The sequence below is a fragment of the Vanacampus margaritifer genome, chromosome 19, assembly GCF_051991255.1.
Source record: "Vanacampus margaritifer isolate UIUO_Vmar chromosome 19, RoL_Vmar_1.0, whole genome shotgun sequence".
Lineage (NCBI taxonomy): Eukaryota > Metazoa > Chordata > Actinopteri > Syngnathiformes > Syngnathidae > Vanacampus > Vanacampus margaritifer.
The window spans coordinates 14,698,793-14,725,985 of NC_135450.1; the positions used below are offsets into that span (position 1 = coordinate 14,698,793).

The 27,193-nt window shown below is 44.7% G+C and overlaps 3 protein-coding genes across 4 annotated transcripts; 1 reads left to right on the forward strand and 2 right to left on the reverse strand.

Annotated features, from left to right (window-relative positions):
- Window positions 1-345: 345 nt before the first annotated feature.
- Window positions 346-2,480, forward strand: LOC144039903 (dynein regulatory complex subunit 4-like). The gene has a single exon (XM_077553643.1). The coding sequence runs from the start codon at window positions 417-419 to the stop codon at window positions 2,238-2,240; it is 1,824 nt and encodes a 607-aa protein (XP_077409769.1). The 5' UTR covers window positions 346-416; the 3' UTR covers window positions 2,241-2,480.
- Window positions 2,481-2,845: 365 nt separating this feature from the next.
- Window positions 2,846-9,036, reverse strand: dnajc5ga (DnaJ (Hsp40) homolog, subfamily C, member 5 gamma a). 2 transcript variants are annotated; one of them, XM_077553653.1, is made up of 7 exons: window positions 8,818-9,036; window positions 7,088-7,241; window positions 6,797-7,010; window positions 5,482-5,638; window positions 5,130-5,332; window positions 4,852-4,892; window positions 2,846-4,349 (listed from the first exon to the last, which is right to left on the reverse strand). In XM_077553653.1, exons 2-5 carry the CDS (start codon window positions 7,225-7,227, stop codon window positions 5,133-5,135), a joined length of 711 nt encoding a protein of 236 aa, XP_077409779.1. In that variant the 5' UTR covers window positions 7,228-7,241; window positions 8,818-9,036; the 3' UTR covers window positions 2,846-4,349; window positions 4,852-4,892; window positions 5,130-5,132. The 2 variants fall into 2 exon arrangements, with proteins under 2 accessions (XP_077409779.1, XP_077409780.1); XM_077553654.1 differs by lacking the exon at window positions 5,130-5,332.
- A 150-nt stretch (window positions 9,037-9,186) lies between these two features.
- cad (carbamoyl-phosphate synthetase 2, aspartate transcarbamylase, and dihydroorotase) lies at window positions 9,187-27,193 on the reverse strand. The gene is made up of 45 exons (XM_077553638.1): window positions 26,746-27,193; window positions 26,147-26,286; window positions 25,939-26,068; window positions 25,715-25,857; window positions 25,451-25,592; window positions 25,196-25,367; window positions 23,943-24,128; window positions 23,763-23,872; window positions 23,546-23,688; window positions 22,732-22,863; window positions 21,892-22,125; window positions 21,536-21,757; window positions 21,232-21,420; window positions 20,976-21,100; window positions 20,748-20,881; window positions 20,435-20,547; window positions 19,892-20,056; window positions 19,574-19,659; window positions 19,086-19,332; window positions 18,908-19,006; window positions 18,507-18,731; window positions 18,207-18,389; window positions 17,167-17,385; window positions 16,878-17,045; window positions 16,617-16,799; window positions 16,427-16,531; window positions 16,088-16,333; window positions 15,841-15,922; window positions 15,503-15,669; window positions 14,729-14,893; window positions 14,410-14,541; window positions 14,090-14,291; window positions 13,799-13,989; window positions 13,534-13,674; window positions 12,528-12,605; window positions 12,316-12,457; window positions 12,038-12,231; window positions 11,887-11,961; window positions 11,593-11,805; window positions 10,770-10,895; window positions 10,527-10,682; window positions 10,357-10,458; window positions 10,167-10,261; window positions 9,634-9,756; window positions 9,187-9,532 (listed from the first exon to the last, which is right to left on the reverse strand). The coding sequence occupies exons 1-44, from the start codon at window positions 26,849-26,851 to the stop codon at window positions 9,639-9,641; spliced, it is 6,726 nt and encodes a 2,241-aa protein (XP_077409764.1). The 5' UTR covers window positions 26,852-27,193; the 3' UTR covers window positions 9,187-9,532; window positions 9,634-9,638.

A 27,193-nucleotide genomic window follows, 5' to 3' on the forward strand; every position in this document is an offset into this window, starting at 1 on the left:
TTAAATTAGGTTAGTCTTATTTAGGTTAATAACCTTTCCAAAAGATGGTTAAGGCAGGCAGCAGCCAAAACCAAATAACAGATTATACATTTATATAGCTTTCACAGTCATAACGGCCCTTAGAAAAAGATAAATACAATGTGGCCCCTGACGAAAATATAAGTTTGACACCCCTGTTCAGTCTTCAAACCCCCAAAAAGACAAGCTAATTTTAAAATTAGCTAATGATGACATGCGTCTTTGCTGTCACAAGGAAGCAAAAGAAAGACATATGACCTAAGCAGCCTAACAAAGCTTTGATGATGTCACATTTGTGACATGAATGCCTTGGTGTGCGTCTGCATTTCCAGGATTTTGGTTTCCACCTAGTTGCAATCTGTTCAAATAATCGCAAGTGTCATTTTTGTCAAGTAAAGATGCCTCCCAAGAAAGGCAAAGGCAAAAAGGAGAAAAAGGAAAAGAAGCCCAAAGCACCATCAGTGCCCGAGCCGCCGCCTGAATTGTCAGAGGAGGTGAAGGCCCTCATAAAACAAGTTGAAGAGCTCCTAAAAGATGTGGAAACAGAAATGAAGGCGAGGAACAAGTTCCAGCTGGAGGTGGACATGCTCCGCACATTCTGGGAAGTAACAGGCCAACAGCTGGAGGAGACCAACGCCGAGTTTGTCAACCTGTACAACGAAATCGAGGCGGACGAGCTCAACCACAGGCAGGACATCAAAGAGTACTTGGGCGAAATCAAACTCTACAAGGAGGATCTCAAGAAGCACCAGAAGGACTTTGAAAAGCATTTGCGCAAGGCTGACGACACGGAGGTCAAGCCTTACGAGAAGGAGCGTGCCGAGATAATACTGGACGAACAGCTGGACATCGAGGACGCGGTCAACACGGTGAAGGCCAAGCACAACGAAGACAGGGCCAGGAGAGAACAGGAGATGAACGAGCAGCTCCTGCAGACGGAGCAAAAGTACAAAAAGAAGCTGGAGCTGCTCCAACACGACCTGACCAACAAGGAGAAGACCAAACTGAGCGAGCGCGAGTACTACTGGAGTAGCCTCATCCACAGTCTGCAGCAAGATCACGACAAACGCTACAGCGAGTTTGACGCCTTCATCAATGAGTGCAAGAAGAAGGACCTGCACCACAAGGACAAGCTGAGGAAACAAATCCAAGTCTTTGTCGCCACGGAGGAGAACAAAAACCAGCGTGTGGATGGATCGCTGGATGTCAAGATGCTGAAACAAGAGCAAAAGAAAGTCCAGGCGCAAATTATGAAACTTCGATCGCACTTGAGAAACCCCATCATGAAGAAGCACCCCAATGAGAACGTCATACGTCTGGAGCTGAACAACTTGAAGTGCGACTTCGACACTCGGGATCAGAAGTTACACCAACTCGAGCGGGACATGGACCAGATGCGCAAGAAGTTCCACCAAAACGTTCTGGACATCCAGCGGAGAGCTGATCAGGAACACGCGGACTTGAAAGCCAAACTCACCACAATAACGGAAAAAATCCACAAACTCCAACCTCCGGTTTGCTCGCAGCTCTTTGGCATCAACCTCCCAGCTACGGGGCCACTCGTGAGCCAAGCGGCGGACAATCTGGCCCCAGATTCCAAGGCGGACGCGGGACGTACCCAGGAACATTGGAGCCGGAAAACCAGACTCAACCAGACGATCATCTGGCAGCTGCAAAATGTGAAGGAGCTTCTCCAGAGAGACGTGGAGACCGCCATCAAGGAGCGGACGACTCTGATCAAACTCATCAACGAGAAGACTGACGAGGTGTTCCAAGCCAAGATTAAGCTTCAAAAAGTCACACGGGAGCTTGAAGTGATAACACAGTCCAACTCTGGGAACGTCCTACAAGATCCCTCTCCAGAGCCCTTGGAGCCGCCGCTCTACCTTGAAGATGACCGGCAACCCATGGGCGGCCTGATGGAGGAAGTCGTGAGGATCGCGTGCAAAAAATCCCCCCAAAAGTCCCAAAACAAGTTCAGCTCTTTGATGTTTGACGCCGTGCTGGACAGGCAGCTGAGGAACAGCAAGGAGCTCCTGCAGAGTCACGCCGAGGTGGCCACCAAGAGGAGAGCGCAGCTCATCCTGACGTTGAACGACAAGACGCACGAGCTGCATGGCCTTCAACGCAAAGTCAAAGACGCCAACAAGGAGCTGGCCAAGCAGAAATTAGCCGCCGACCGGAAACTGAGCGTACGAGGAGCTTTGGTGAAACTCATCTAAAAAGGTGACGCCGTGTCATATAATAATTATATAACTTTCAACATTGCATTAGTTATCTTTATTTAACTGTGATGTGAGTTGACATCTGGTTAGTTTTGTTGTCAGCATGACTACTGAGACAACTTAACAGTTTATATCTGCCTGTTGTTTACTTATCACTTTGAGGTACACATTTGGCCTAGAGCCTTCACAGATGAGTGGATTTTTTTTTTTTTAACTCCTCCAGGCATTAGCTGTACTTGGCCAGAATTAAATCTTTTCCAAACAAAATGACTTAGTCTTTTTTTTCTTCTTTATATATATCTACAACGCCTCCAAGTCAAAAAGAGTGATTTAAAAAAAAATACTCAGCACCTGTGGAGTAAAAATAAATCTTTTAAATTTGCCACACAACAGAGAACTACTCCTAAAATTTGCCTATACAGTACTATAAATGTAAAAATGTGTATAATTCTTGATCTTTGGCAAAACGTTTCACATCTATTCTTAGCAGTTAATATGCTAGCATTAATGTATTGAATACAGAAACAATCAAGAGGCGCCACCTACAGGCCAGGAGACCAAACACGCACACAATCTACAAAAAAAAACGTTCTGAAATGGTGGAAATTAAAAAACGTTTTTTTTTTTAATTTGGTCAAATTGCAGCGCACAAACAGAAAAGGTCAGTCTTAATCGGATCACCTTATTGTTTCAAAGATTCTTATTTTTTTAAATTAAAGACAGATTGTCCAACTTTTATTACGAAGGGATTTGAGCAATAGCTGCGGGCTAACCATAAACATGCTAACAGGTTAGCGGCAAACATTTTCACATAACTTAAAAAAATGTATTTACACTTGAAGCACGTGAATAAAAATGTCAGCAAAGCAAGTTTTATGCCTTTTTTACAACAAAAATAAAAGTGTCATCTTTGAAGTGTTTTGCTGATGATGTCATAAATGACAAAAAAAAATTGGCTATATGCGGTAAACATGAGTTTGAAATTAGCAACATTTATACAACTTCAATGTCAACTTGTCAAGTTTTAGCTCAGTTTTAGCAGCGGACTTCAAAATGTGCTCTTCAACAATATACACATGATGATTAAAAAAAAAAAAAAAAAATCACTTAACTCTCACCAATAATCTCAAATGTTGGAATTGTTTCATTGCCTTCCATTTTCCAACAAGACAATGACTCAAAAAATGCTGGTTTGTTTGCAAATCGATGATCATTTTGCATAGTGACGTTTGCCATTAAAATCAGACAGTCATCATGTATATAATCAGATCAGTTTGGGTTCATTCTAATTAATTTGGGTTTGTCTAAAATGGGAAAAAAAGACTTTTCCTCAAGTGTCTGCTGAACATCTTGCTCATGGCACAACACACACGGGAATGTAGCTTCGACATTAGGATGTGGAAAAAGACAAAAAAATATATCTTTGTTTGACGCTGCCATTTCAGGCGTAAATTTGCTATTCTAGACACGTGGGTGACTCAAATTCAGCTTCTTTTTTTTTGCTGACTCATCAAGGATTCTCCACGAAAAAAGGGGGTTGTTTATCACCGTTTGCGGCTTTCCGTGATTATGATGTGTGAAATGAGTTGACACGCTGCTATGATGATCATGGCAATAGAGAACACCTGCTGGCACGGAGCAGATCTCGCAACTGTCACTTGGCTACATGGAGCTCCTGGGAGAACTTGCGTCCATCCATCAACGGTCCGTTTTAGTGGTTCAGTCAATTTGCTGGTTGATTATTTTGTTTGCAGTGCACAAGACGAACGGAAAAAAAAAAGAAGTTTGGGAGCAGATTCTGCATCTCACTATGGAACTGGAGTGCATGCATCCCAATTAAAAAAAAAAAAAAAAAAAACTGAAACGCATGCAGGTTTAATTTCCCATCCGTCCTCGCCTCGCAAAAGAGGTGAAGAGGAAAGCGGTCCGTTCCTCTCTGAACAGTGTGGCGGCATTTCCTGCTCATTCCCGGGATCGAGCACCGCGTGGAGATGAGATGGATGAAGAAAGACGCAGGAGGACCACAGAAGAACAACGAGAAGCAGCTTTCCTTGGAGGAGGTCCGGCAGGTCGGGAATCGGGGCGGTGGTGGTGGTCCGGCACTCGCTGCGTGGGAAGTGAGGGAAAAACGAGCAGAAAACGGATATTATTTGAACATTGGGACATGGCTAATAATTATTAAAAAAATATATATATATAGTCGTTTTTATTGCCATTTATGTTTATTATTTTTGGATTACATTTTCTAATTATATTTTTTTTATATCCGTTTTTATTTTCACTTTTAGTCCTTTATTTATTTTGAATTTTGGACGTTTTGGTCCTCCATCGGTTCTGACCCGTGGGCCGTATGTTTGACAACCCTGGTTTAGCTAATAAACGTAAAATTTAGTTTTATAAATTTGGCTAAATAAAATCAAATGAATGAAATGCGCAACCCACATAAATTAATAAAAAAAAATTAAAAAAGAGAATCAGGCTGTAACAAAATGTGTAAAAAGTAAATTACTGACAATGCTTTTTAATGAGATTTTTTTTGTGTAAAAACAAATAAATAAAAATACCAATAATAATAATAATAATAATAATAATAATAATAATGGTGTACCTGCTTGCTCTTGTTGATTCATGACGTCTATTGTCATCGTTCTGGTGGAGAAAAGCAAATTGACAGCATTTATTATCATTCACATTAGCGAAAGTGTCATCTGAGTCGTTAGCATGCAAATATGCTTCGTCATGTTTCAAGTCAATATTGACGCACGGGTGTGGTGTGACATTCAGGCAGTCGAACAAACACAAGGACAAACGTGAAGACAAAAAAAGTCCGCTTGAGGACGGCGGCTGGCATGCGACGGATCGGACGAAGCAAACGGCGGCTCTTACGAGTCATTTCGACTCAGGCAAGCTCTCGCGGGGCTTCTCCTCCTCTCGCTGTTCCGTCGTCTCCGGCCGGGACGGGGGCGGCGACTGGGGCTTGGGCTCGGGTGCCGGCGGGGGCGGCATGGGCAGCGGGATGGGCGGACTTTTGCCGTCCGGGGTCTGGGTGCCCCCGCTAGACGAGGGCTGGCTTATGATTACCGTGTTGCCTGTTTTTGAAAATTGATAACATTTTGACATTCGCAGCGGCTCCCTCAACAATCCAGTCGCAACTCGGTCTCTTCAAAAACGCGTTTCCACGTTCCGTGAATGTCAACTTGACATCTCATGGTGGCAAAATATACGGCGGAAGGCTCACCGTTGTCCTGCTCCGCCTTGATTTGCGCCTCCAGGTCCTCGGGGTCCACGTACTGGTAGCTGTCGTCCTCGTCCGGGGGCTTGCACCTGCCGCAGCAGAAGCAGCAGCAGCAGCAACAGCAGCAGCAGCTGAACAGCGTGCAGCACAACACCAGAGCCTGCACACAAACGCATCATCACCGCCAACAAATGGGAGACCACGGCAATGCTCAGGGGCCAAAAATGGGACTGGGGAAATTGGGACAGAAAAAATGCAGTAAAACCCTTGCAGGTAAAATTAATTTAAATACCCTGTGAATGAATTCTGATATTTGTTTCTAAATACGTTAAACATATTGACAAGAGAATTTTTCACTATTTTTGTTTTCCTGATTTTTTGGGGCGTGGCTACATCGGCTACAGTGTCCCAGACGAGTTCCACCTTCTCCACTGTATTAAAACTAGGGCCCAATGGATATGGATTTTTTGAGGGCGATGCCAATTCGATAACCGCTTAACTGGCCGATTAATTAAAAAAAAAAAAAAAAGTAAAATGAATAAAAATTAATTTTTTTGTTGGTCTTTTAACATTTACAGCAATAAAGATATGACTTACAGGCAGAATATGTATTTGACTCTTGTCCTTGTGTATTTGTTTAACTTTGCAACAAAGTAAAAAATTAGCAAAAATCTTCCCATTTAATTTTTTTTTACAATTTTAGTTTTGGGTGGGAGGAATGTTTGAATGTCATTATCTTTGTTTTATGTTGTAATGCATTATTGTGTGTGTGTTTTTAAAGCCAAATGTTGCCCCATTTTTGGAGATTTTAAAAGCGCTATTATCATAATAAGGACATGAGTGGTCAATCGGCTCAATTGCGAGGCGCAGTTGAGCTACCTCGCTAGCATACACCCGAGAGATGCATTTTTGGGGTCAAGTCTTGTAAAAAAAAATATATATATTTAAATTTCCCCAAATACTGTATTTGTTTAACATCTCTGTTCACATTTTTTTTTAAACCAATCATGATTTTTTTTTAAAAAAAAGGTGTATGACTTCTGTCTTTGTTAATATAACTTGAATGAATAAGCCATCAATAGGTGAGCAGTTTTTGTCAGAATCAATATAAGCAAAATGGCCGTCGGTGACAATAGATCACTCTGATTGGCTGTTAGCTAGCAAATCAGAAAGGGGAAGTGCTAAACGTAAACAAACAGCAAAGAAAATGGCATTATCTAGTCAGTCAAACTTTGCTAAATGTTGCTATTGACTTATATTATGAGCATGTTGGGCGATGTTCTTTCTATGTGTGCATTTTATTGCATGATGAACCCACCTTGAACCACCACTTGGACATGAGGAAGTAATACTTGACGCTCTCCTCTCCAAACTGCTCGGACACGTAGAGCCCCATGGAGCCGTACTGGTCGTAGATCTTCCTCTTGGTGTCATCGTTGAGGATGGAGTTGGCGTTGTTGATCTCCTTGAACTTCTCCGCCGCCTCCGGGTTGTCCGGATTCTTGTCCGGGTGGTACTTCAGCGCCAACTTCCTGCCGGGACAGGAAAGGAGGGTTTTCAGATCAGGGTTAGGGCTTCAAAACTCCAATCGCTTGACGTGACCTCTGACCTGTAGGCTTTCTTGATGTCCTCGGCCGTGGCGCCTTTCTCCAGGCCTAACACCTTGTAGACGCTCTCCCCCGCCGTGGACATCTTCCTCTGGGCGCGCGGGCCGTGGGGGCTGCTGGCATGGGGATTGGCGTTAGCCATGGCTCACCTCCGCTCTATGCAAAACAACAAAACAACAGTCAGCAATACAAGTCCAGTAAAGATTTACATTTTTTTATTTTTTTTGTCCCCACTGATTTGCACTGTTTACACTAGCAACATGGCTGCTAACAGAGGAGCTCCAGTGCACCCCAATTTATTCATACATCCTTACAACACATTATTTCCGGTTCCATCGATTACCAGGGAAAAATGTTTTGAAATTTGCATCACTGACTCAGCTCTTGTATTAGTCGTCTTGTCAGTCTGTGTACCTAATGAAGTAGCTACCGAGTGTAACACACACACACACACACACACACACACACGCATACGGGTCATTAAGCTAAGACGATTACATTTTGCTGACCTCCCACATAATGAGCAGGAGGATCAGTCTGGTCACAGGGTCGCAAACACACACACAAATGTTTGAATGTCATTATCATGGTATTATTTCCTTTTGTCATTAATCCAGACGTGTGGCGCGGGAAGGCCTTGACCGCCTAGGGTCAACTGACTGCCCTCTGAAAGCGTATCAAAGTAATTAAAAGCCGACCCGACACAGAAATGACAGATCAAGAACGCCCTTCTTTTAATCACACACACATGCCCAGATGGCGGCGCTCGCGAGCACCCACTACTAATTCACACCAACTAGTAACGTGACTCTTGAGGGGAATATTTCTACGCACCAACTAATCAGACAGATTAAAAGGAAGTGTTTTTGTCTCTGATTGCGTCTTTTCAACATCAAAGTTTAGCTGTGCTGCCGATGGCAGGTTGGCGGGGGCGGGACAAGCCTACCTGTGAGGTTACAATCAGGGCATAACGCAGCCTGGGGCAAACCAGGCCGGCTCGCCTGATTCACCCTCATTAGTTAGCTCATTATGGTTGAATATAACCCGTTATAAACACGACATAAGGAATATTCTAAAAGAGTTTAAGAAGCGTTTCGGACTCTCGCCAATGTGTTGATAATACTGTCGCGGCAGAAGTGACACTGCGTGATTGTCGCCCTTGTCCTTGCCTGGCTAGACCTAATCCTCCGGCTAATGTTAATCTCCCGGCACGTCGACAATTAACTACTTTCTATTATTCCACTTGACAGCAAATCACTTTCGGTGAGAACTTCATTGCCAGGAAAATATCGTAGGAAATAAAAAGCCATGTATTCACGCCCTGGTGCGTTCAACTACAAGGTATCTGATAACAGCTATTAGAGTACCACCAAACCGCGTTAGAATGTTGAGTAATTTAACATTCCCCACATTTGAGTGTTCAGTTAAAACCATCATAAATGTTGAAATGTGTTAAACTACCAAAATGAGTGTCTTCTTTGATTCGGCACACATCAACGTTATGAGTCTTCACATCGTTTCTTAACTGCATAGAAATGTCTACATGGATGTTCAATAATACCTCAAAAACAAAAATAACCGCATCTTTATGAGATTGATAGTAAATTGATCTTGACGCCAGATGGTTATTCTTTCTAATTTTTATTTATTTTTTGAATGGTAAAGGCCTATCCTCGACCGGTTAGCATCATGCTAACTAATGTGTGTGTGTGTGTGGGTGCGTATGTGTTACCTGATGCTAACTGTACGCGGTGTGTCTGTCTCGCCGGGATGCTAACTGGATCATCTGGTTTAGCGTCCGGACCCCGAGTCATGGGCTCGGTACCGCGCGGGGAACATTAGCCGGGGTCTAGGGTTCATGCGGCGGCGCCGTTAACCGAGCCAAGCCAAGCCGAACCGCGCCGGTGTAATCACAGCCCGCTCTCAAGATCTTTCTAGGGAATGACGTCGTGATGCGTTCAATGTCACAGCGGGAAAGTTCGTCATTCGCTGGAGTTGAATGAATTGAAATGTTTAAACTAACACACCTTAAAACTCACGTATGTTCAGTGAAAATATGTGTCATCATCTAAGTGTCAGATTCAACAACATCAATTTAAAAGGGATTACTATCATTTTATTTATTTTCGCACAATACAAAAACAGTCTCCAACACTGCACTGACATATTCTTGATAAGTAACCTTTGCCTCTGATCTGTAACAATGATACATAATTGAGAGTAAAAACCCCAAACCACCTAAAAATTACAGTTAAAGATTGTGGGGTAATGTTGCACATTTAAACAAGATGAGGTATATCACAGAAGTGGGGGAAAAACAGACTTTTTACTACCGAAATAGCATTTAAGTTGTCCAAATCCAGCAGCGTTGTTGATCAAAGCAGCATTTCTTTCCCCTGAGGGATGCCCTTAAAAGCTGGTCCCGAAATAACTGACGGCAGGAATGACTGCAAAGAAGAAGAGAGCGACGTTATGTTTGTTAACATTAGTTTTTATTACAGAAAAAAAAAAGAGAAATAAAAACTTGTCAGTGAGCTCAACTACTTACTGGCTCTAATAGGTGGCGCCAGTCAATCGTCCGAGTACAGTGGCCAGCAGGGCCATTCGGATGTACATGCCGTTCTCGGCCTGGCGGAAGTAGGCGGCCCTCGGGTCAGTGTCCACTTCGGCGCTACATGACAACAAAAGACAAATTAATTGACCTTACGGGAGGAATCAACCAAGTATCATTTCAGCTACATGTCCACAATCGGCTACGCAGAAGTTAGCTACCACCTTTCAATCGCTTTACTGAACAAAAAGTAAATTCATTCCACAAATTAAACCGAAACGCGCAGACTTGCTATCAGCCAGCCAACTCTACTCTCGTTCGCTGACACCCATGTCACTCACCAGGCCAGACCCCACCTTTTAAAGCCATACACACTCAAAAGTCACCAATACTCGAGTAGAACACGAGGAGGGCGACCCGAGTGGACAAAAATAATACCAGCACCTCACATGTATGTTATTGTGTTTAATAATGCAAAATAAATTTTTATCCGATTACTGGAATAAAAATGGATCTGCCGGGGACCAAACCTGATTTCGTTGACTCGGGGCATCGGATGCATGACGACCATCTTTTTCTTAGCTGCGGTCATGATGTGAGGACTGAGGATGAACTGGCCGAAACACTGCACACGAAAAAAAAAAAAAAAAATCATATATAGTATTATATCTATTATAATTGGACAACAATTGAATACAATTGAAAAGTGCTTTCTCTTACAGCCTTGTACTCCTCTTCAGATGCAAACCTCTCCTTCTGAATCCTGGTCATGTAGAGGACGTCGGTGTCAGGCAGCGCTTCCTCAATGCTCTCAAACTCCTCCTGCCAACGACATCAACGTCCCGTCGAGTCATCCATTCCTACAAGCGGGTTCACAAACGCAAACCGACCTGTTTGATGCCCTTGGAGGCCACGTAGTCGATGATCTCGGCCGGCATGTGGAGGTTCTTTGGGGCCACGTAGCGCAGCGTGATGCGGTACTGAGTCAGCAGTTTGGCCAGCGAGTGGACGGTGCGGCCGTGTTTCAGATCGCCAACCATGGTGATCTGGTTGAAAATGTCAAACGCAAACGTTGAAGAGTCACTTCCTTTTTATACGCCAGGCGCTCCGAGGAGGGTGGCGGCGGGCCTCACCGTCATCCCGTTGACCGTGCCCAGCTCCTCTCGGATGGTGAAGACGTCCAGAAGAGCCTGGGTGGGGTGCTCGCCCACGCCGTCGCCTGCGTTGATCACTGGCTTGCGGCAATGGCGGGACGCGCTCTGGAAGACGGCAGAGAATGAAGATCAAATTAAGATACGAACCTCTCCCAAGTTTTTTTTTTTGTTAACATTTTAGCTAAACAATAGGTTCTCACAACCTTTTGACTCCACAGACTCCTTAAAAGGGAGACATTTTCCAAGATTTCATGATTTCCAATTAAACCTTGTGAATGTGATTGGAATTTTAAAAATTGCCTATTTTAAAAAAAAAACTACTACTACTGCAACTATATATATATATATATATTTATTTATTAAAAAGTTATTCAATGTTATGAGAATTAAGCTACATTTTCCAATAAAAAAAGATCATGTTTACAGGAATAAATACATATTTTGTCATTTGGGAGGGAGGAAAAAATCTTCTGTGAATAAAGTTGTAGCAACCTCCAAAAAAGGAAGACAAAAAAACAACATATACTGTCAACTGAAAATTACATCACAGGTGCTCAGGAAACAGACCAATCACGGCTGACCTGTTTTCTGGCTTGGGTCATGTGACGCTAGCAAACTGAGCCATGATTGGTCGTTACCCGTTTCCTGATCACTTGCGATGTCATCTTTTTTTTTTTTAAAGTAGTAATTACACATGAAGAATAATGAAGTTATCAAATTAATTTCAGACACAACATTCACTTTTTACAGCTGAAAACGGCTAAATGAGTCAAGTATCCCCTTTAAGAGAATATGGCCGTACCTCCACAGCGCCGGGCGTGGGGTGTCTGAGCACCAGAACGTCGGCGTAGCAGCTCATGGTCTGCACCGAGTCGGCCAGGGACTCGCCCTTCTGCGTGGATGAGGTGGTCTCACAAAAGTGGACCACGGAGCCGCCCAGACGCTGCATGGCCGCCGTGAAGGAGCTGCTGGTGCGGGTGCTCACCTCGTAGAACATGGACGCCATCACTTTGCCCTGTCAAAGTCATCACGACAAAGTGTCACGTCAAACTATATCGTGGTGACAAAGGTGGGAAGGGGAAATCCCTGTACCGACTTTAAGTATATCCAGGCTGCGTTCCTTCTGAACCATCAAACGTAACGTGTGTGCAATGTTGAACAGGTGAGACATCTGAAATAAAAACAACAAACGCGCAAAATGTTATCGTCAAGTTTCGTGTATCTTCAATGTGTCACTTTTTGCCTACCTGCTCTTTGCTGAACTGTCTGACGGACAGGACGTGCTGCCCCACCAGGGGGTGCAGCAAAGGAGACATGTGGGCGTGGGGCAGCGGGCCGCCGGGGGTCGGGCCCGGCCCGGGTTGGGGGGACAGCAGCCTGGAGAGCGGAGGCGGGTGGCTGTAGCTCTCGGCCATTCCCGAGGGCGGCAGCATGACCATCTCTGCGCGGTTATGAAATTTATAACAACAAAATAGTCCAGATTTCGCAGTATTTAGGGAAAAAAATCAAATTGGGTTAGCCCTACCTGGCGGCATTCCCGGATCAGAAGAGCGGTGGACGCGAGCGGGCTGCAGGTAGCGACTTTCTCCAGCTGAACGCCGAGGGCTGGCGGGTCGTGTTCGCACCAGACCTTCACGGGGAGGGGTCGGGCGAGGACGCTCGGGTGTCTGAAAGCAGATAAACAACATCCTCACCTCAGTGTATACATGTACTATGTGTTGGATTTCTACTCCTTACCATTGGACTTTCGGGGGAAAGGACGGGAGCCACTGGCCAGCTCTTTACGTCTTCACCGTAGCCTGGGGGCACCAACACCTGACAAAAATAAATAAATAAATATAAAAACACTTTTTAAAAAAACAAGCCATGGTAACCCCTGAAAAGTTGTAAAGAAGAAAAGAGTAGGGCTGGGGGATATGTTGACTTTAAGAATAGGTCGAGTGAAAATAAAAATTAATAAAAAAAGAATAGGTCGACTAAAAATGTCTGCCTCCAACCTCCGCTAACATGTTTGCGCCGCCATCCATGTTTCCACACTGACTTTTTTTTGCAGCACCACGCAGTGGACCAGAAGTTATTGAGCTCATTGTAGCTAAGAGGCAGCTCGGCTCCACTTTTACTCATGGACTATTGAAGCATCATTTGTAAGTGACTTAACTTTTAAGGCAGTATTACATGCCTCATACATATCTTAATCAGTAATTGCTAGCGCGCTATTGCTAGCGTGCTAATGCTAATCGCGATTGCTAACCATTCAGCATTGGCCCATTTTGTTGTTTTTTTAATAATGCTCATGCACAGAAGATAATAAATAATTAGTCATAACCACTCAATTCAACTCATATAGCTATAATTATGTATGTGTAAACTAAATGGTGAGTGTTTTGTTTACCTTAAAAGATCATCGCTAGTGTGCTAACGTTAATCACGATGTCTAACAGTTTTGCATAGGCAAATTTTGTTGGTGCTCAAAAATGCATATGATCAGAGGCTAAAATCCAAACAATTGAACTCACCTGAAAACCTTAGTAAATTAACAAAACTGAAAAAAAAATAATATATATATATATATATATATATATATATATATATATATATAATTGTGTGTGTGTGTGTGTGGGGGGTTCCAATTAATAGCTATTTTTTTGTAAAGCCCCAAGCTACAGATTTTGTGGACTTCTTTTGGAATAAGCAACATCTGTGTGAGAACCACTAATGTATAAAACACTACATAAATGTTTACCTGTCCATCGATGTAGGCCACCTCCCCTCGCAGGACCACGCGGCGAACTTTACCCTTCACCTTCATGCCTTGGAACGGCGTCCACTTGGACTTGGTGAACTGCATGGCCTGTGGAATCACCCACTCCTGCTCCAAGTCCACCTGGTCCGCAAAAGAAAAAGAAATATCATGATTTATAACATGTCTTTTATCCCAACTCTACATTGATGAACTTTTTTTTCCCCCCCCTCCTTCTCAGCGAGCGTCGAGAGTTGTGACCGGGTACCTCCACGTAAGTATTTTCCTGCACGGGCAAGTTAAAGATGCGGCGCGGGTTGTCGTGAAGACGGCGGATGATGTCGTCCAAAGTCAGACGCCCGTCGCTGACGGCGGTGAGCAGCAGCGGCAGCATCGTCTCCAGGCCGGGGTAGCCTGGGGGAGGATGGTCGCTGTTTTTCTCCTCCACAGAGTGAGGAGCTGAAAAAATGTTTTTTATGATACAATAAATAGATCTGAATCCTGATTTAAAAAAAAAATATTTTTTAATCAGTTTGTCCTGGGTGAGGCCGTTCCTAACCATGGTCCGTGGCGAAGCAGTCGATGATGTCCAGATTCTCCCACAGCGCCTCCATGTCTTCCCGGGAGCCCAGCATGGGTCGCACCTGCGCTCGCCCATCACCGATCTCCACCACGTTGTCGTCGCACAGGAAGAGGTGATGTGGCGCCACCTCACACGTCACTTGGATGCCCTTCTGCTTGGCGGCCCGGATGATCACGATCTAGGAGTCAAGGTAAATTATATTGATTATTTTGAATTTAATTTTTTTTTTTTTTTTTGTGGCTTCTTATAATTAAAAGTCATTCACGTTCTTCGCCCATGAAAGGAGAGCATCTTACCTCCTCCTTCTTGGCCACGTGGCAGATGTGCACCGGTCGCTGGTAGAGCTGAGCCACCATCAAGATGGCGGCCACTGTCTGCTTCTCAGCATGTGCCACGATGGGAAGATGCTTGGGCCACTTTTCAAAGTGCTTCAAAGAGAAGAAAGTTGCAAATCATGACATGTGGCAAAGTATATTGCATCGTACACCCAACATACTTTATAGTTATTATAATGAATGATTGGGCTTATGATGAAATAAAAGCAAATGAGTCGGAGTCTCCAGGACGCGTTTTAGCAAGCGGGTCACAATTGATGGCTCCGCCTGCGGGGCGTACCTCCATCCACAGTGAGACGTTGTCCATCTTGAGGGTGGAGTAGGTGTCGTTCAGGTACATCTTCAGGCCGACGGCCTGACTGGCAATGGACGGCAGGACTGCCGCGTTGTCCGAGGCGGCGCCCAAGTACAGGGCGTAGTCGCACCGGCAGCCGGCTTTAGCGAGCTTTGACGGCACATGAGGGTCGAGTATTAAGTTTGATCTAAGCAAGTCCCAAATCCAAAAAATTGGCGAGTTAAGCCTGACTTAACCCTGGAGAACCCAAGAACCCTTTTCTTCTTTGGAAAATTATGAATTATACATTAAATGACTGCTATAAGTTCACTGAACACCAAAATATGTTTTTTCAATTTTAACCCTTTTTTTTGAACTAGCTCAGAGTTGCTAATTTATCAAAATATATATATAAAACATACTCTTAGGCATTCTGCAACATGATATGAAATAGATTAACAACATTTTACTATCTGATGGTTTGCTGAGAAGATGGTTTTGTTTGTATTGATTTCCAGCTCAACAAAACAGCATGTTGCCAGCCATCTTGTCACCACCACTCTGGCTCATGTAAGTGCAATATTCATCCACTAGATGGCCCCATGCAGGGTTCAGAAGTGGCACTCTGGACTTTTGTTAAATTTGTAAAAAAAAAAAAAGAATGTCTTTGTTATTTGAGTAGCAGAATTTATAGGGGCCAAATTTGACCCCGTGGATTCTCCAGGGTTAAGTCAAGTCATTTTCGCCCACCTTTGACTCATTTTTTCACATGTGCTGTACCTTCTGTATGAGGGCCAGAGAGGTGGCGTCGGTAACGGCGGGGGAGGTGTTGGGCATGGCGCACAACATGGTCACGCCGCCAGCCAGGGCAGCCGCTGTGCCAGAGGAGAAGTCCTCCTTGTGAGTGGCGCCGGGTTCCCGCAAGTGGACGTGGACGTCGATAAGACCTGGGAGACAAAAACACAAGCCAGCAATCACAACATGGAAAAACTACCGGCACAAAAAGGGTTCAGGGATCAGTATCTGACAGAATCTCAGGATTTTTTTCCAGACCTAAAAATGTCAAAAATTCAATTCCATACTTTCTATATTTGCATAGGAAGCTTGGACTCACTCACCAGGCAGGCGGACCAGCGTCTGTGACGTCATGCTGTCGATGTGAGTCTTCACCGGCGGACTTGGACCAATCTGACGGAGAGCCTGCAAACAAGCATGTTTATCTTTTTTTTCTTTTTTTTTTTACAATACAGTGCTAGTAGTCTTCATTAAAAATGTAACAAAGATATTTTGGTATTTGTTGTGGCTGGAAATGATGAATTTCATATAATATTTCTGATGCGAAATACATTTTGCAAAAGTGCGAACCTGAACAAAGAGTTTGGTGCATTTGATGTCGATAATGAGCGGCACCGAGTAGTCGATGGCCATGCGGCGGGTGCGGTAACCCTTGGTGACGAAGGAGGAGAGGCGGCGGCCCCCGCTGTTCCTCATGGAGAGGTTCACCACCAGGTCAAAGTGGTTCTCCTCCAGGTAGTTCATGATGCTGCGCTGCTTCTCCTTGGTGGGACAATCGCTGTCGTCCTCCTCGAAGGGCCAGTCGACGGCTGTCACCTGGCGAGACATGAACCAGCTCATGGCGTTAAGTCCACAACGCAACATTTTTATGCGATGAAACATCAGACAAGAACTTTTGGGTCAACTTGCCTTGACGCCATGTTCCGTGTAGAAATCAGCCGTACCCAGACTAGCGTAAAGGTCGTAACCCAGTGTCTCCAGAGCTTGGACCGTGGGCAGTAGCTCGCTCTTGTTCTACCAAACATACACAAAAAAAAAAAGGGCTGAGTACCAGGATGTTAGTCGGAGTTCTAAAAATATCCGACAAGAAACAAAGTACCTTGTAGCTGCCGATGGAGAGCAGAATGTTCTTCTTGGGAATCTTGAATCCGGTGGAGAGCATGGCTTTGAGATAAGCCTCATAGCGGTTTTCACCAAAACACGCCACCTCTCCAGTACTGGTCATCTCCACGCCGAGGACCACGTCTGCGCCCGCCAGCCGTGAGAAAGAAAACTGAGGAACCTGAGAGGAACAAGCACACACACTTGATGTCAACATATAAAGAAGAAGAAGAAGAAGAAAAAAAGTGTGAGCTTTTACCTTGACGCCCACAATCCCTTTTCCTCTCATCAGGCCCACTGGCTCCACCTCCTCGCCCATGATGAGATGCGTCGCCAGGGCGACGAGGTCCACGCCCAGGGTCTTGGACACAAAGGGGAAAGAGCGCGAGACGCGAACGTTGCACTCAATCACCTTCAGCTGGTCGTCCTGGCAACAGAGACATTCAAAAGGTTAATGATATCATAACAACATTCGTAAAACAGTACAACAACCGAAAGCATGCGAAAAAAAACTGGTTCGAATCAACAGACAATTCCAATCTCGTCACCTTTGCGATGAGCTGCAGATTGAAGGGTCCCGTGACCTGCAGCTCTTGCCCGATGGCGTGGACGATCCTCTTGATCCTGTCGATGGTCTTCTGGTTGAGGTCCTGGGGGGGTGTCATCAGCGTGGCGTCGCCGGAGTGCACGCCGGCGTTCTCCACGTGCTCAGACACGGCGAAGGCCATGACCACTCCGTCGCACGCCACCGCGTCCACGTCTATTTCCTGTTGGATCAGATTATTTTACAAACAACCACAACGTAAACCCGACGTCCTTTACATTACCCCCAAAATGGGACCAGTTTGTTTAAGAGAAAAACGTGCTGGGCTTGGTTTACTGAGAACCTGACACAAGAAGTGACCCGGCTGAAGTTCCCCAAAATCAACAGGAAGTGACCCAATTTGAACAGAAAGTGACCTGTAAGCGCCCTAAAATCAACAGGAAGTGACCTGTAAGTGCCCTAAATTTAACAGGAAGAGACCCACTATCAACAGGAGGTGACCCATAAGTGCCTTAAAATAAACAGGAAGTGATCCAATATCAACAGGAAGTGACCTGTAAGTGCCCCAAATTCAACAGGAAGTGACCTATAAGTGCCCTAAATTTAACAGGAAGAGACTCACTACCAACAGGAGGTGACCCATAAGTGCCCTAAAATAAACAGGAAGTGATCCAATATCAACAGGAAGTGACCTGTAAGTGCCCCAAATTCAACAGGAAGTGACCTGTAAGTGCCCTAAATTTAACAGGAAGAGACTCACTACCAACAGGAGGTGACCCATAAGTGTCCTAAAATAAACAGGAAGTGATTCAATATCAACAGGAAGTGACCTGTAAGTGCCCCAAATTCAACAGGAAGTCACCCAATATCAACAGGAAGCGGTCTAAAAGTGCCCTAAAATCAACAGGAAGTGACCCATAAGTGCCCTATATTCAACAGGAAGTGCCGCAAAATCAACAGGAAGTGACTCCAAAGTGCCCCAAAATCAACAACACGTGGTCCAATATCAACAGGAAGTCACTTCCTTTTTTTGGGGGGTCTCACCTTAGCCTCCTGTATGAACTTCGAGATGACGACAGGATGCTCCTTGGACACAGCCATGGCGCTGCTCAGGTATTTCTCCAAGTCACTGTCACTGTACGCCACATTCATGGCGGCACCGCTCAGCACGTAGGATGGTCGAACCAGGCATGGGTAGCCCACCGTCTCACAAAAACTTATAGCTGACTGCAGAGACATATAAATTGGCATTGTTTGGATTTCAGGTAGGGCGAATAATAATAGAATTAGGTGACAAATATTTCACTTAATTTCCAGTTAGGAAGAAAATCGTATTAATGTTACCTCGGTATCAGAGAGTTCTTTCCACTGCGGCTGGCTGATGCCGATGGTGTCCAGCATTCTGGAGAACTTGAACCTGTTCTCCGCCGAGTCGATGAACTCGGGCAAGGTTCCCAGGATGCGGCACTGCTGGCGGTGCAGCGACATGGCTATGTTGTTGGGCAGCTGGCCTCCCATGGACAGGATCACACCCTCGGGGTTTTCCATCTCGTAAATATCCATCACGACCTGAGAGCAAAACGCACACGACATCAAAACCCGGACGGCTGCCTCTCAAATAAGACGTTATTTACAAGGAAGAGTTTCTAATGTTAGTATACAAATTAGGGCTGATCAGCGATTTTAACTCAAGTGTACCAACCGACTAAATTAGAAAATGTTGGGGCAAACAAAACAAAACATACCTCAAAGGAGATTTCGTCAAAGTAGAGACGGTCACACATGTCGTAGTCCGTGCTGACCGTCTCGGGGTTGTAGTTCACCATTATGGTCTTGTAGCCCATCTGCATGAAGACAGCAGATAAAACAATCAACGACATGGCCGTGATGGCCCATGCGAGTGTCGGTTTTTGAGGGACGCACCTTCCGTAGCTCCGTGATGCAGCCCACCGCGCACCAGTCGAATTCAACGCTGCTGCCGATGCGGTACACGCCCGATCCAATCACCATGACGTGGAGGTCGCTGAAGCTCAGGTCGTGCTGGGCGGCGTTGTAGGTCAGGTACAGGTAGTTGGTGAAGGCCGGCCACTCCGCCGCCACCGTGTCGATCTGCTTGACCGCGGGAAGGATGGACCAATCGTGGCGCAGCTTCCTCACCGCCAGCTCGGTGCTGAGGTCGAAAGGGGGGCAAAATGTTCGAGCAAGGGATGGCCAATAAAAATCCTGATTTCATTGTCAAAAATCAGATTTTTAAATGATTCATGAATTATTTCTCCTTCTAGAAAAAGTCACTAAGATTATTCAAAAGAAGTTTTCTGTCTTTGGTTATTTCTCTTGATACCAAATCCTGAGCACTAAACTCAAGCCCTAGTTTAAACCAGAAGAACCGTTCAAATTCAAGCGGTCCTCACCTCTGCACAGCCAACGCGATCTGCTTGTCCGAGAAGCCCAGCTGCTTGGCCTTGCGCATCACCTCGGGTGGCATGAGGCTCTCGTTCTGCACAGTAGATCCCAGAGAAGTAATTAACAGACTGGACTAGGGGTGCACCGCTTTCAGATTTTGGTGTACGATTATTGTCTGAGAAAAAAAAAAACGCGGTTTTACGGTTTTTCTTATAGACATAAAAAAAAAAAAATAATAAATCACATTAGCATTCTTTAAAATGTTTATTTTTTAAAACAAATAACCAAAAATAAATTTTTAAAAAAGTTGCTGTTGTTGTCCCCACCTGGTTGTACGTTTCCAGCAGTCGCTCGTGGTCGGCGATGTTCTTCATCTTGTGCAAAAACCAGCGGTCGATCTTGGTCAGCTCGTACAGCTGGTCCACCGTGTAGCCGGCACGCAGGGCGGCGGCCAGAACGAAGATCCGCTTGTCAGTGGGCGTCTGGAGCTCCTGTGAGCAGTGGTGGGAAGTAACAAAATACTTTTTTTTTTTTTTTGAAGATCTTTATGCTTTATTTGTGGAGCAACTTTTTACGTTTACTACCTCCCATTTTAAAACAGGCGTCTGGACTTTTTACTCCTTCATTTATCAAAATAGGCTCATTACTTTTTCAATCTCACTAGATGACATAAAAGATCAGACAAAATGCTCTGAAATGGCTGGGAATTAATGAGTTCAGTATTTATTAAACTTTCAGAGTTTGTACTTTTTTTCTCTCCTTTTAGTAGTGTTTTTAACCCCAGGTATTTGTATTTTTGCCAAATCTGTAAGTCCAAAGTCTTTGGAGGAGGTATCTTTGTCACCTTTTTGCGAGCTTGAGTTGCTCACCTGCTCAGACACCGGCTTGATGGTGTGGTCAAAGCCCACGCAGTTCTCGTCCACCATCCTCAGAGCTTTCTGGAAGGCCTCCTCGAAGCTGCGGCCGATTGCCATCACCTCCCCTGGACAAGAAGCAGAATAATAAGGTAAACAAATTGCGTATATATATATATATATATATATATATATATAAAAAATCAATTTGCCTTAAAAAAAATCAAAAAAATCAAATAGCAGAAATTCCACTCAGTGCAGTAACAAAATAACTTATTATAAGGTAAATTGAACACAATATGTCCCCATTAATAACACTGTCCCTTACCGACACTCTTCATGGAGCTTCCAATTTTGGTGGAGACCCTCAGAAACTTGCTCAGATCCCAGCGAGGCACCTTCACCACACAGTAGTCCAGACTGGGCTCAAAGTTGGCAGTGGTCGAGTTGGTAACAGAATTCCTGCAGCAACAACAACAAAAAACAACAACCAGGAATTGAATATGAAATATGAATTAAGCCTGGAGACACACGAAGGTCATCTCTCTCGTCGTACTTGAGTTGCGGCAGCGGGATTCCCAGGCCCAGTTTCGCTGCTACGTACGCCAGAGGGTAACCCGTGGCCTTGCTGGCCAGGGCGGAGCTGCGCGACAGGCGGGCGTTCACCTCGATGATGTAGTACTGAGAGAGATTCAAAATGGCGCCGATGAAACGACAACAACTTTAAGCTAGCTATAGCATACATACACTTTGGTGTGAATAAAAAGATACTAGTTTGACCACGCTGCATCCATTTTTTTTTTTTTTTATACCTGATCCGATTCGGGATTAAGCGCATACTGGATGTTGCACTCTCCCACGATGCCAAGATGGCGGATGACCTTGATGGCGGTGTTCCTAAGCATGTTGTACTCGTGGTCGTTGAGCGTCTGACTGGGCGCCACCACAATAGACTCGCCGGTGTGGATGCCCAGAGGGTCAATGTTCTCCATGTTACACACCTGATGTTGATTTTGGGGGATTCAAATGTCAAACCAGTTTGGAATGTGAATCAGTGATATGCACGTCAATGCAATTATTGAATTAAGCAAAATCTACATCATGCTTTAAACTCACCGTGACGCAGTTGTCGTAGGCGTCTCGCACCACTTCGTACTCGATCTCCTTCCAGCCCTTCAGCGACTTGTCCACCAGCACCTGCGAGGTGTGCGCGAAGGCCGACGTGACCAGGGAGGTCAGCTCCTCGCCGTTGTTGGCGAAGCCCGAGCCCAGGCCGCCCAGGGCGAAGGCCGAGCGCACCAGCACGGGGTAGCCCAGGCGCTCCGCGGCGGCCACCGCCTAAGAGGTGGACAAGGAATCCGTTTTGCCATTTCCAATTTGCAAACTCGTTGCTTTTTTTAGAACATAACTAAAATCACTAGAAGTACAAAATAACTTCCAAGGGTTCAATTCGGGGAAGCACGTCTGCTCACCTGCTCCACAGAGAGGGCGGCCTCGCTGGGCGCCACATGCTCGTTGATCTCCTCCATCTTCTCCACAAAGATCTTCCTGTCCTCGGTCATCTCGATGGAGGCCACTGGCGTGCCCAGAACCTTCACGTTGTACTTCTCCAGCATGCCCAGCTTGGTCAGCTCCACGCCGCAGTTCAGCGCCGTTTGCCCGCCGAATGTCAACAGGACGCCGTCTGGACGCTCGTTTTTAATTACCTTGTAGCGAACGACGAAAAGTAAACAATAATAAAAAAAAAAATAACGTGTTGCCATTGTCATATAAGCGAAGGGAAGAAAAAAAATGATTAACTCATTCACTGCCATTGACGGCTATTGACGTCAAAAATTAATTTAAACTATTTCTATTAGTTACATTTTTTTTCCACTTTTGTTAACAATAGTATGAAAACCTAGAAAGAAAAAAAAAATTGTACATCTAGAACAGATATGAAATGTATGATTAATCGGGAGTTAACTATTGAAGTCATGCGATTAATTATAATAAAAAATTGAATCGCCTGATGAGATAAAAAAAGAAAAGAAAAGATTATTAAAAAATTAGGAGCGTCAGGCAATTCAATTTTTTAATCGTAATTAATTGCATAACTTCATGAGTTAACTCATGGTTAATCACACATTTTTCGTTCTAAAAGTAAAATTAAAAAAATTGTAGGTTTTCATACTCTTGTTAACAAAAAAGTAAGAAAATGTTAAACTAATAGAAATAGTTAAAATTAATATTTGACGTCTATAACCGTCAATGGCAGTGAATGAGTTAAAGACCAGAAACCAGATTTTATGATTTCATGACAAGAGACATACCTGAGTGACATATTCCGGCGTAATGGGCAGGAAGTAAACCTTGTCCGCCAGACCTTTGGAGGTCTGTACTGTGGCTATATTGGGATTGATCAGCACTGTCTGGATGTTCTCTTCCTTTAACGCCTTGATAGCCTATTTTAAAAAAAATTAAATAAAAAAAGATACATATTATTGCGGGGGACAGCAACCTTTCCTGTCAAAAGAGCCATTTTAGGCCAAATAAATAAATAAAAATATGTGTGGAGCCGCAAAACATTTGAACATTATGATGAAGGAAGCGGTGTGTTAGTGTACTATACTAACGGGAGCCCGTTGAAAAGAGATACAATGCTGCCATCTGCTGGCCATAGTTAGTGGGTGTTTGTGATTTCACAAGTCCATTGAGTAGTCAACGCTGCGCAACAACTTCCACTGCCCATTGAGGGGGAAAAAAAGATAATAAACGTAAATTAACGTTTTTGGCTGGATTCATTTGGATTTTACTATACGTCGTTAAACGTTTTTGGCGGTAAAAGAGTTAAAAAAACGATGTCATCAAACTTTCGTCTGACAACCTAAAAATTCGGACTACGACATTTTTTGAATATTTAATTATTCTTTTTTTTTTTTTTTATCTAATCATGTTTTAATTTAAAGATACATATGTAAAAAAAAATTTAAAAATAAAAAGTATTGAAAAGGGGCTAAAGGGCCACATGTGGCCCCAGAGTTGCAGGTTGCAGACCCCTTGTGTTAGTGTAAAGAATGATTACACGCGTTAGAAGAAACACGGTGCGAACTGGCGCCAGCTCAGTGTGAAAGGAGTCCGACCAACCTGAGAGCCCGAGTAGTCAAACTCGCCGGCCTGGCCAATGGAAAGCCCCCCAGAGCCCAAGATGAGGACCTTCCTCGGTCGGGAGACCTCGTCGGGCTTGGGGGACGCCTGATAGGTGAGATGGTCCATCAGACGCTGCTTCACTGCGGAAACAAAACGGAAAATCAGGTCACAAATCTCATGTGAGGCAACGAGAGCAAAAATAAAAATAGATTACCGGATTTGCCAGCGTTGCCTTCCTTGTGGTCTCTGACGGTGTCGAGGAACACGTCAAACAAACCGACCAGATCCGTCGGGCCGGCCTTATGCTCGGGATGAAACTGGACACTAGTGCGGAAACAAATACGTAAAGCCATGAAGTAGCGGGGACTGTGATTTCCGAATTGGCTGGCCGTACCTGAAGAGCGGCTGCGTGTTGTGCACGATGCCCTCGTTGGTGTGGTCGTTAGCGTTTGTAAAAAGGACGTCCCAGTCGCTCGGCAGCGTGTGGGGGTCCACGGCGAAGCCGTGGTTCTGACTGGTGATGAAGCAGCGGTCGGTGCCCTTATGGAGGCAAGGCTGGTTGTGGCCACGGTTGCCATACCTGCCACAATAAAGACATGACTACATTGAGAAAATCATACAGAAGACAAATACATGCATTTTTATTTATTTTTTCTATTATACAGGGATGTGATTTGACCAAAGTGAAATTATCTGAAAATTTAGCCGGGGGTCTGGGGGCCGCTGGTGGGGGGACAAGGGGGACGTAGCCCTCCGGAGCTCATGGGTTTTCCGTGTTTTTAAGTACTTTCAATGCACTCACATGACAAAGAAATAGACAAAACAACAGCATAAATTTTCAATGTATATTGAACTATCCCATATAAAATGGCAGTTTTAGTCAACTCAAAATCAGTCACATTCAAAAACATTGGACTGCCTTTGCTTTTAAAAACTATCACTGAGAATATCATCATATCTAACTAATGTGATTACTAAGTTAACACATAAATAATGTTGAAGAGTTCAAATTTCATGAACAAATAATTGTATCATGACCAAATGAAAAGTAACTCATATTAGAGCATACCACAAATGTCTTTGTTATAGCAGAAGATGTTATCTGTCGGAGTCATGTGCATACACAATGAACTACTTAAAAAAAAAAAAAAAAAAAACGGATTTTTTTTTTGGGGGGGGAGATAAAAAAAAGCGGAATTCCGCGAATTAGCGGAAAAATCACATCCCTGATTATATTATTTATTGTAAGAAAATAACTTGTATGCAACAAATACTCCTTATAATCAAAATGCTATTTCTGGCCCACAAGCCATACATTGCCCACCCCTGCTCTAATTGACATTTTCCCACCAGGACATGCTACAAGTTGTCATTCCGCGAACATTTGCTGGATGTGGGAACCTTGGACGACCCCGATAAATCGGCGTTCTTCTCGCTTTGTTTATTCGGCTTGAATCAAAACACGGACGCTCGGCTGCTGAGAATGATGAGAGGACGCATTTCACATCAGGACTGAGTGAAGCGGGTCACTGAAGACAAACGTGTGCCACACATTATTCCAACTCAACCCAAAGATGTGATAGAAAAAATTGCGGCAGGTGTTATAGTTACAATGACCCAAATACAACCGTGGCGAGTTCTACTGACTTCATCTTGTACGTCTTTGCTCCGATGACCAATGAGAGCAGCTGGTGTCCCAGGCAGATTCCGAAAACTGGCTTGGGGTGACCCCCGCACACCACCTTCCGCACGTTGTCGATGGTGGCCTGGCAGAGAAGCGGATCGCCGGGACCGTTGCTGATGAACAAACCGTCAAATTCTGGAGGGGGGAGAAACTAAAAACGCATTAGCAAATCAGCGACGGCTGACTTGAAGAGCCTCGGCTGCGCCTGCGATGTTGACCTGCGCTGTCCAGCGGGTGGTCCCAGGGTACAACGGTGACGCGGGCCCCTCGCTCGGCCAGGCAGCGGATTTGGTTGTATTTGATGCCGCAGTCCACCACGGTGATCCGTAGTGTGCCATTGGGGTTGAATAACTGCGGCTCCTGGACACAAGACCAACCAGGCCACTTTTTACATATTGTGTTAAAAAAAAAAAAAAAATAATAATAATAATAATTTAAAAAAAATAATAATAATAATAAAAAGCCTGTTATGATAATCTTACCCTCATGGTCACCTCCTGGACCAGGTTCCTCTTGTCTGGATTGTCAAAAGGAATGCCATCCTCAGGGGTCCCCTCCAAAACCAGTTTCCCCAACATGGTCCCTTTCTCACGGATCTTTTTGGTCAGACAGCGGGTGTCAATACCTGCATCAAAAACACAAAAAGGCTCAGGGATAAACCTGCTTATAAACCGATTCACCAACTCCATATTTTTGACTTCCCTACCTTGTAGTCCAGGAACTCCTTGCTCTTGGAGCCACTGGTCCAGGGACTTGACTGAGCTCCAATGACTCGGACTCTCCGACAGCTCCCCAATGATGAGAGCAGCGGCGTGGATCTTTGACGACTCGAACCACTGCGAGAAGAAAAAAAACGCAACACCGTGATTCCTCTATCATCCCTTTCAAATATCTTTCTGTCAATCGCACAGCACCTTGCTCAAGCCAAAGGCGCCCTCTTCGTCCGCCGGTACGCCGTAGTTGCCAACCAAAGGGTAGGTGAGAGTTAGCAGCTGGCAGCGGTACGACGGGTCCGTCAGGGCCTCGGGGTAGCCCACCATGCCCGTTTGGAACACTACAGGGAGGGGGGAATAAAGATTTGGTGAGGATAGATGAACCTCTCGACAGTTGTCATTTTGAATTAACCAAAGTTGCAACTGTACATAAATGTCTTAAAAATCACGACTAAAACTACATCACACTTTTTTGGTTCTGTTATCATAATTATGTGATGTCACTCACCACGAGTATCATTCAGTAAAATATATATTTTTTTCATTTATTTTTAGATTTGAGACCATTTACAATCACAAAATCCTACGTTTTGTGTGTTGTCTGTGATTGCTTTGGCACATGTGGCGCATTAAAAAAAATAACCCAAAAAGAAAAAACAGAAGAATTATGAGCCAGCAAGTAAACAGACAGGTTCGTCAAGACGGTTTTAGAAATTGGGTCAACAACATGGCGAACAGAATATCGAGGGGAAAAATATAAAATTTGGTTGAAGAACAACACGAGGCGAGATCTCACGTACCAACTTCGCCAGAAACGGACACTTTAGCACCGAACACGTTTCCCGTAAACCGCGTCCCGTCCTCCAAAATCAGGCTCGCCGTGGTGGTGGAGCTCTTCTCGGACATCTTGGTTCTACTTCCCGGTCCCGTCTACTTGCTGGCAGCCACAGACACGAACCGCCGGTTTTCCACGTGAAACTCACAACCAAATGAAAGGGGGGCTAAAAGTGGGAGAAAAAAACGACCACCGGGAGTCGTCTTCGGTGGGTGTTTGGCAGAAAATGGTGGATGATGTTCAAAAGAATCAGAGAGGTGGCGAACGACGGCACGTTTGGTTTGAGTTTTCCCGGTTTGCGAGGGGAACCCGAGGCTGCCAAGGATGCCCCACGTGTGCAACCCACACCGAGGAGGAGGTTGCCTCGCGGTTCGAGCCGTTCGAAGAGTCAAGTTGGACGTCGTATTTCCGGC

Excerpts from the sequence above, each read along its gene's own strand:
- LOC144039903 (XM_077553643.1), top strand. The coding sequence starts at position 417 with ATGCCTCCCAAGAAAGGCAAAGGCAAAAAGGAGAAAAAGGAAAAGAAG.
- dnajc5ga (XM_077553653.1), bottom strand. The coding sequence starts at position 7,227 with ATGGCTAACGCCAATCCCCATGCCAGCAGCCCCCACGGCCCGCGCGCC. Across the intron at positions 7,011-7,087 it reads GACATCAAGAAAGCCTACAG|GAAGTTGGCGCTGAAGTACC; the intron begins GTCAGAGGTCAC and ends CTGTCCCGGCAG. Across the intron at positions 5,333-5,481 it reads CAAGGCGGAGCAGGACAACG|GCAACACGGTAATCATAAGC; the intron begins GTGAGCCTTCCG and ends TTTCAAAAACAG.
- cad (XM_077553638.1), bottom strand. The coding sequence starts at position 26,851 with ATGTCCGAGAAGAGCTCCACCACCACGGCGAGCCTGATTTTGGAGGAC. Across the intron at positions 20,057-20,434 it reads TCAAGCCGGTGTCTGAGCAG|GAGCTCCAGACGCCCACTGA; the intron begins GTGAGCAACTCA and ends CACTGCTCACAG. Across the intron at positions 13,675-13,798 it reads AGGAAAATACTTACGTGGAG|GTGGACTTGGAGCAGGAGTG; the intron begins GTACCCGGTCAC and ends TTTGCGGACCAG.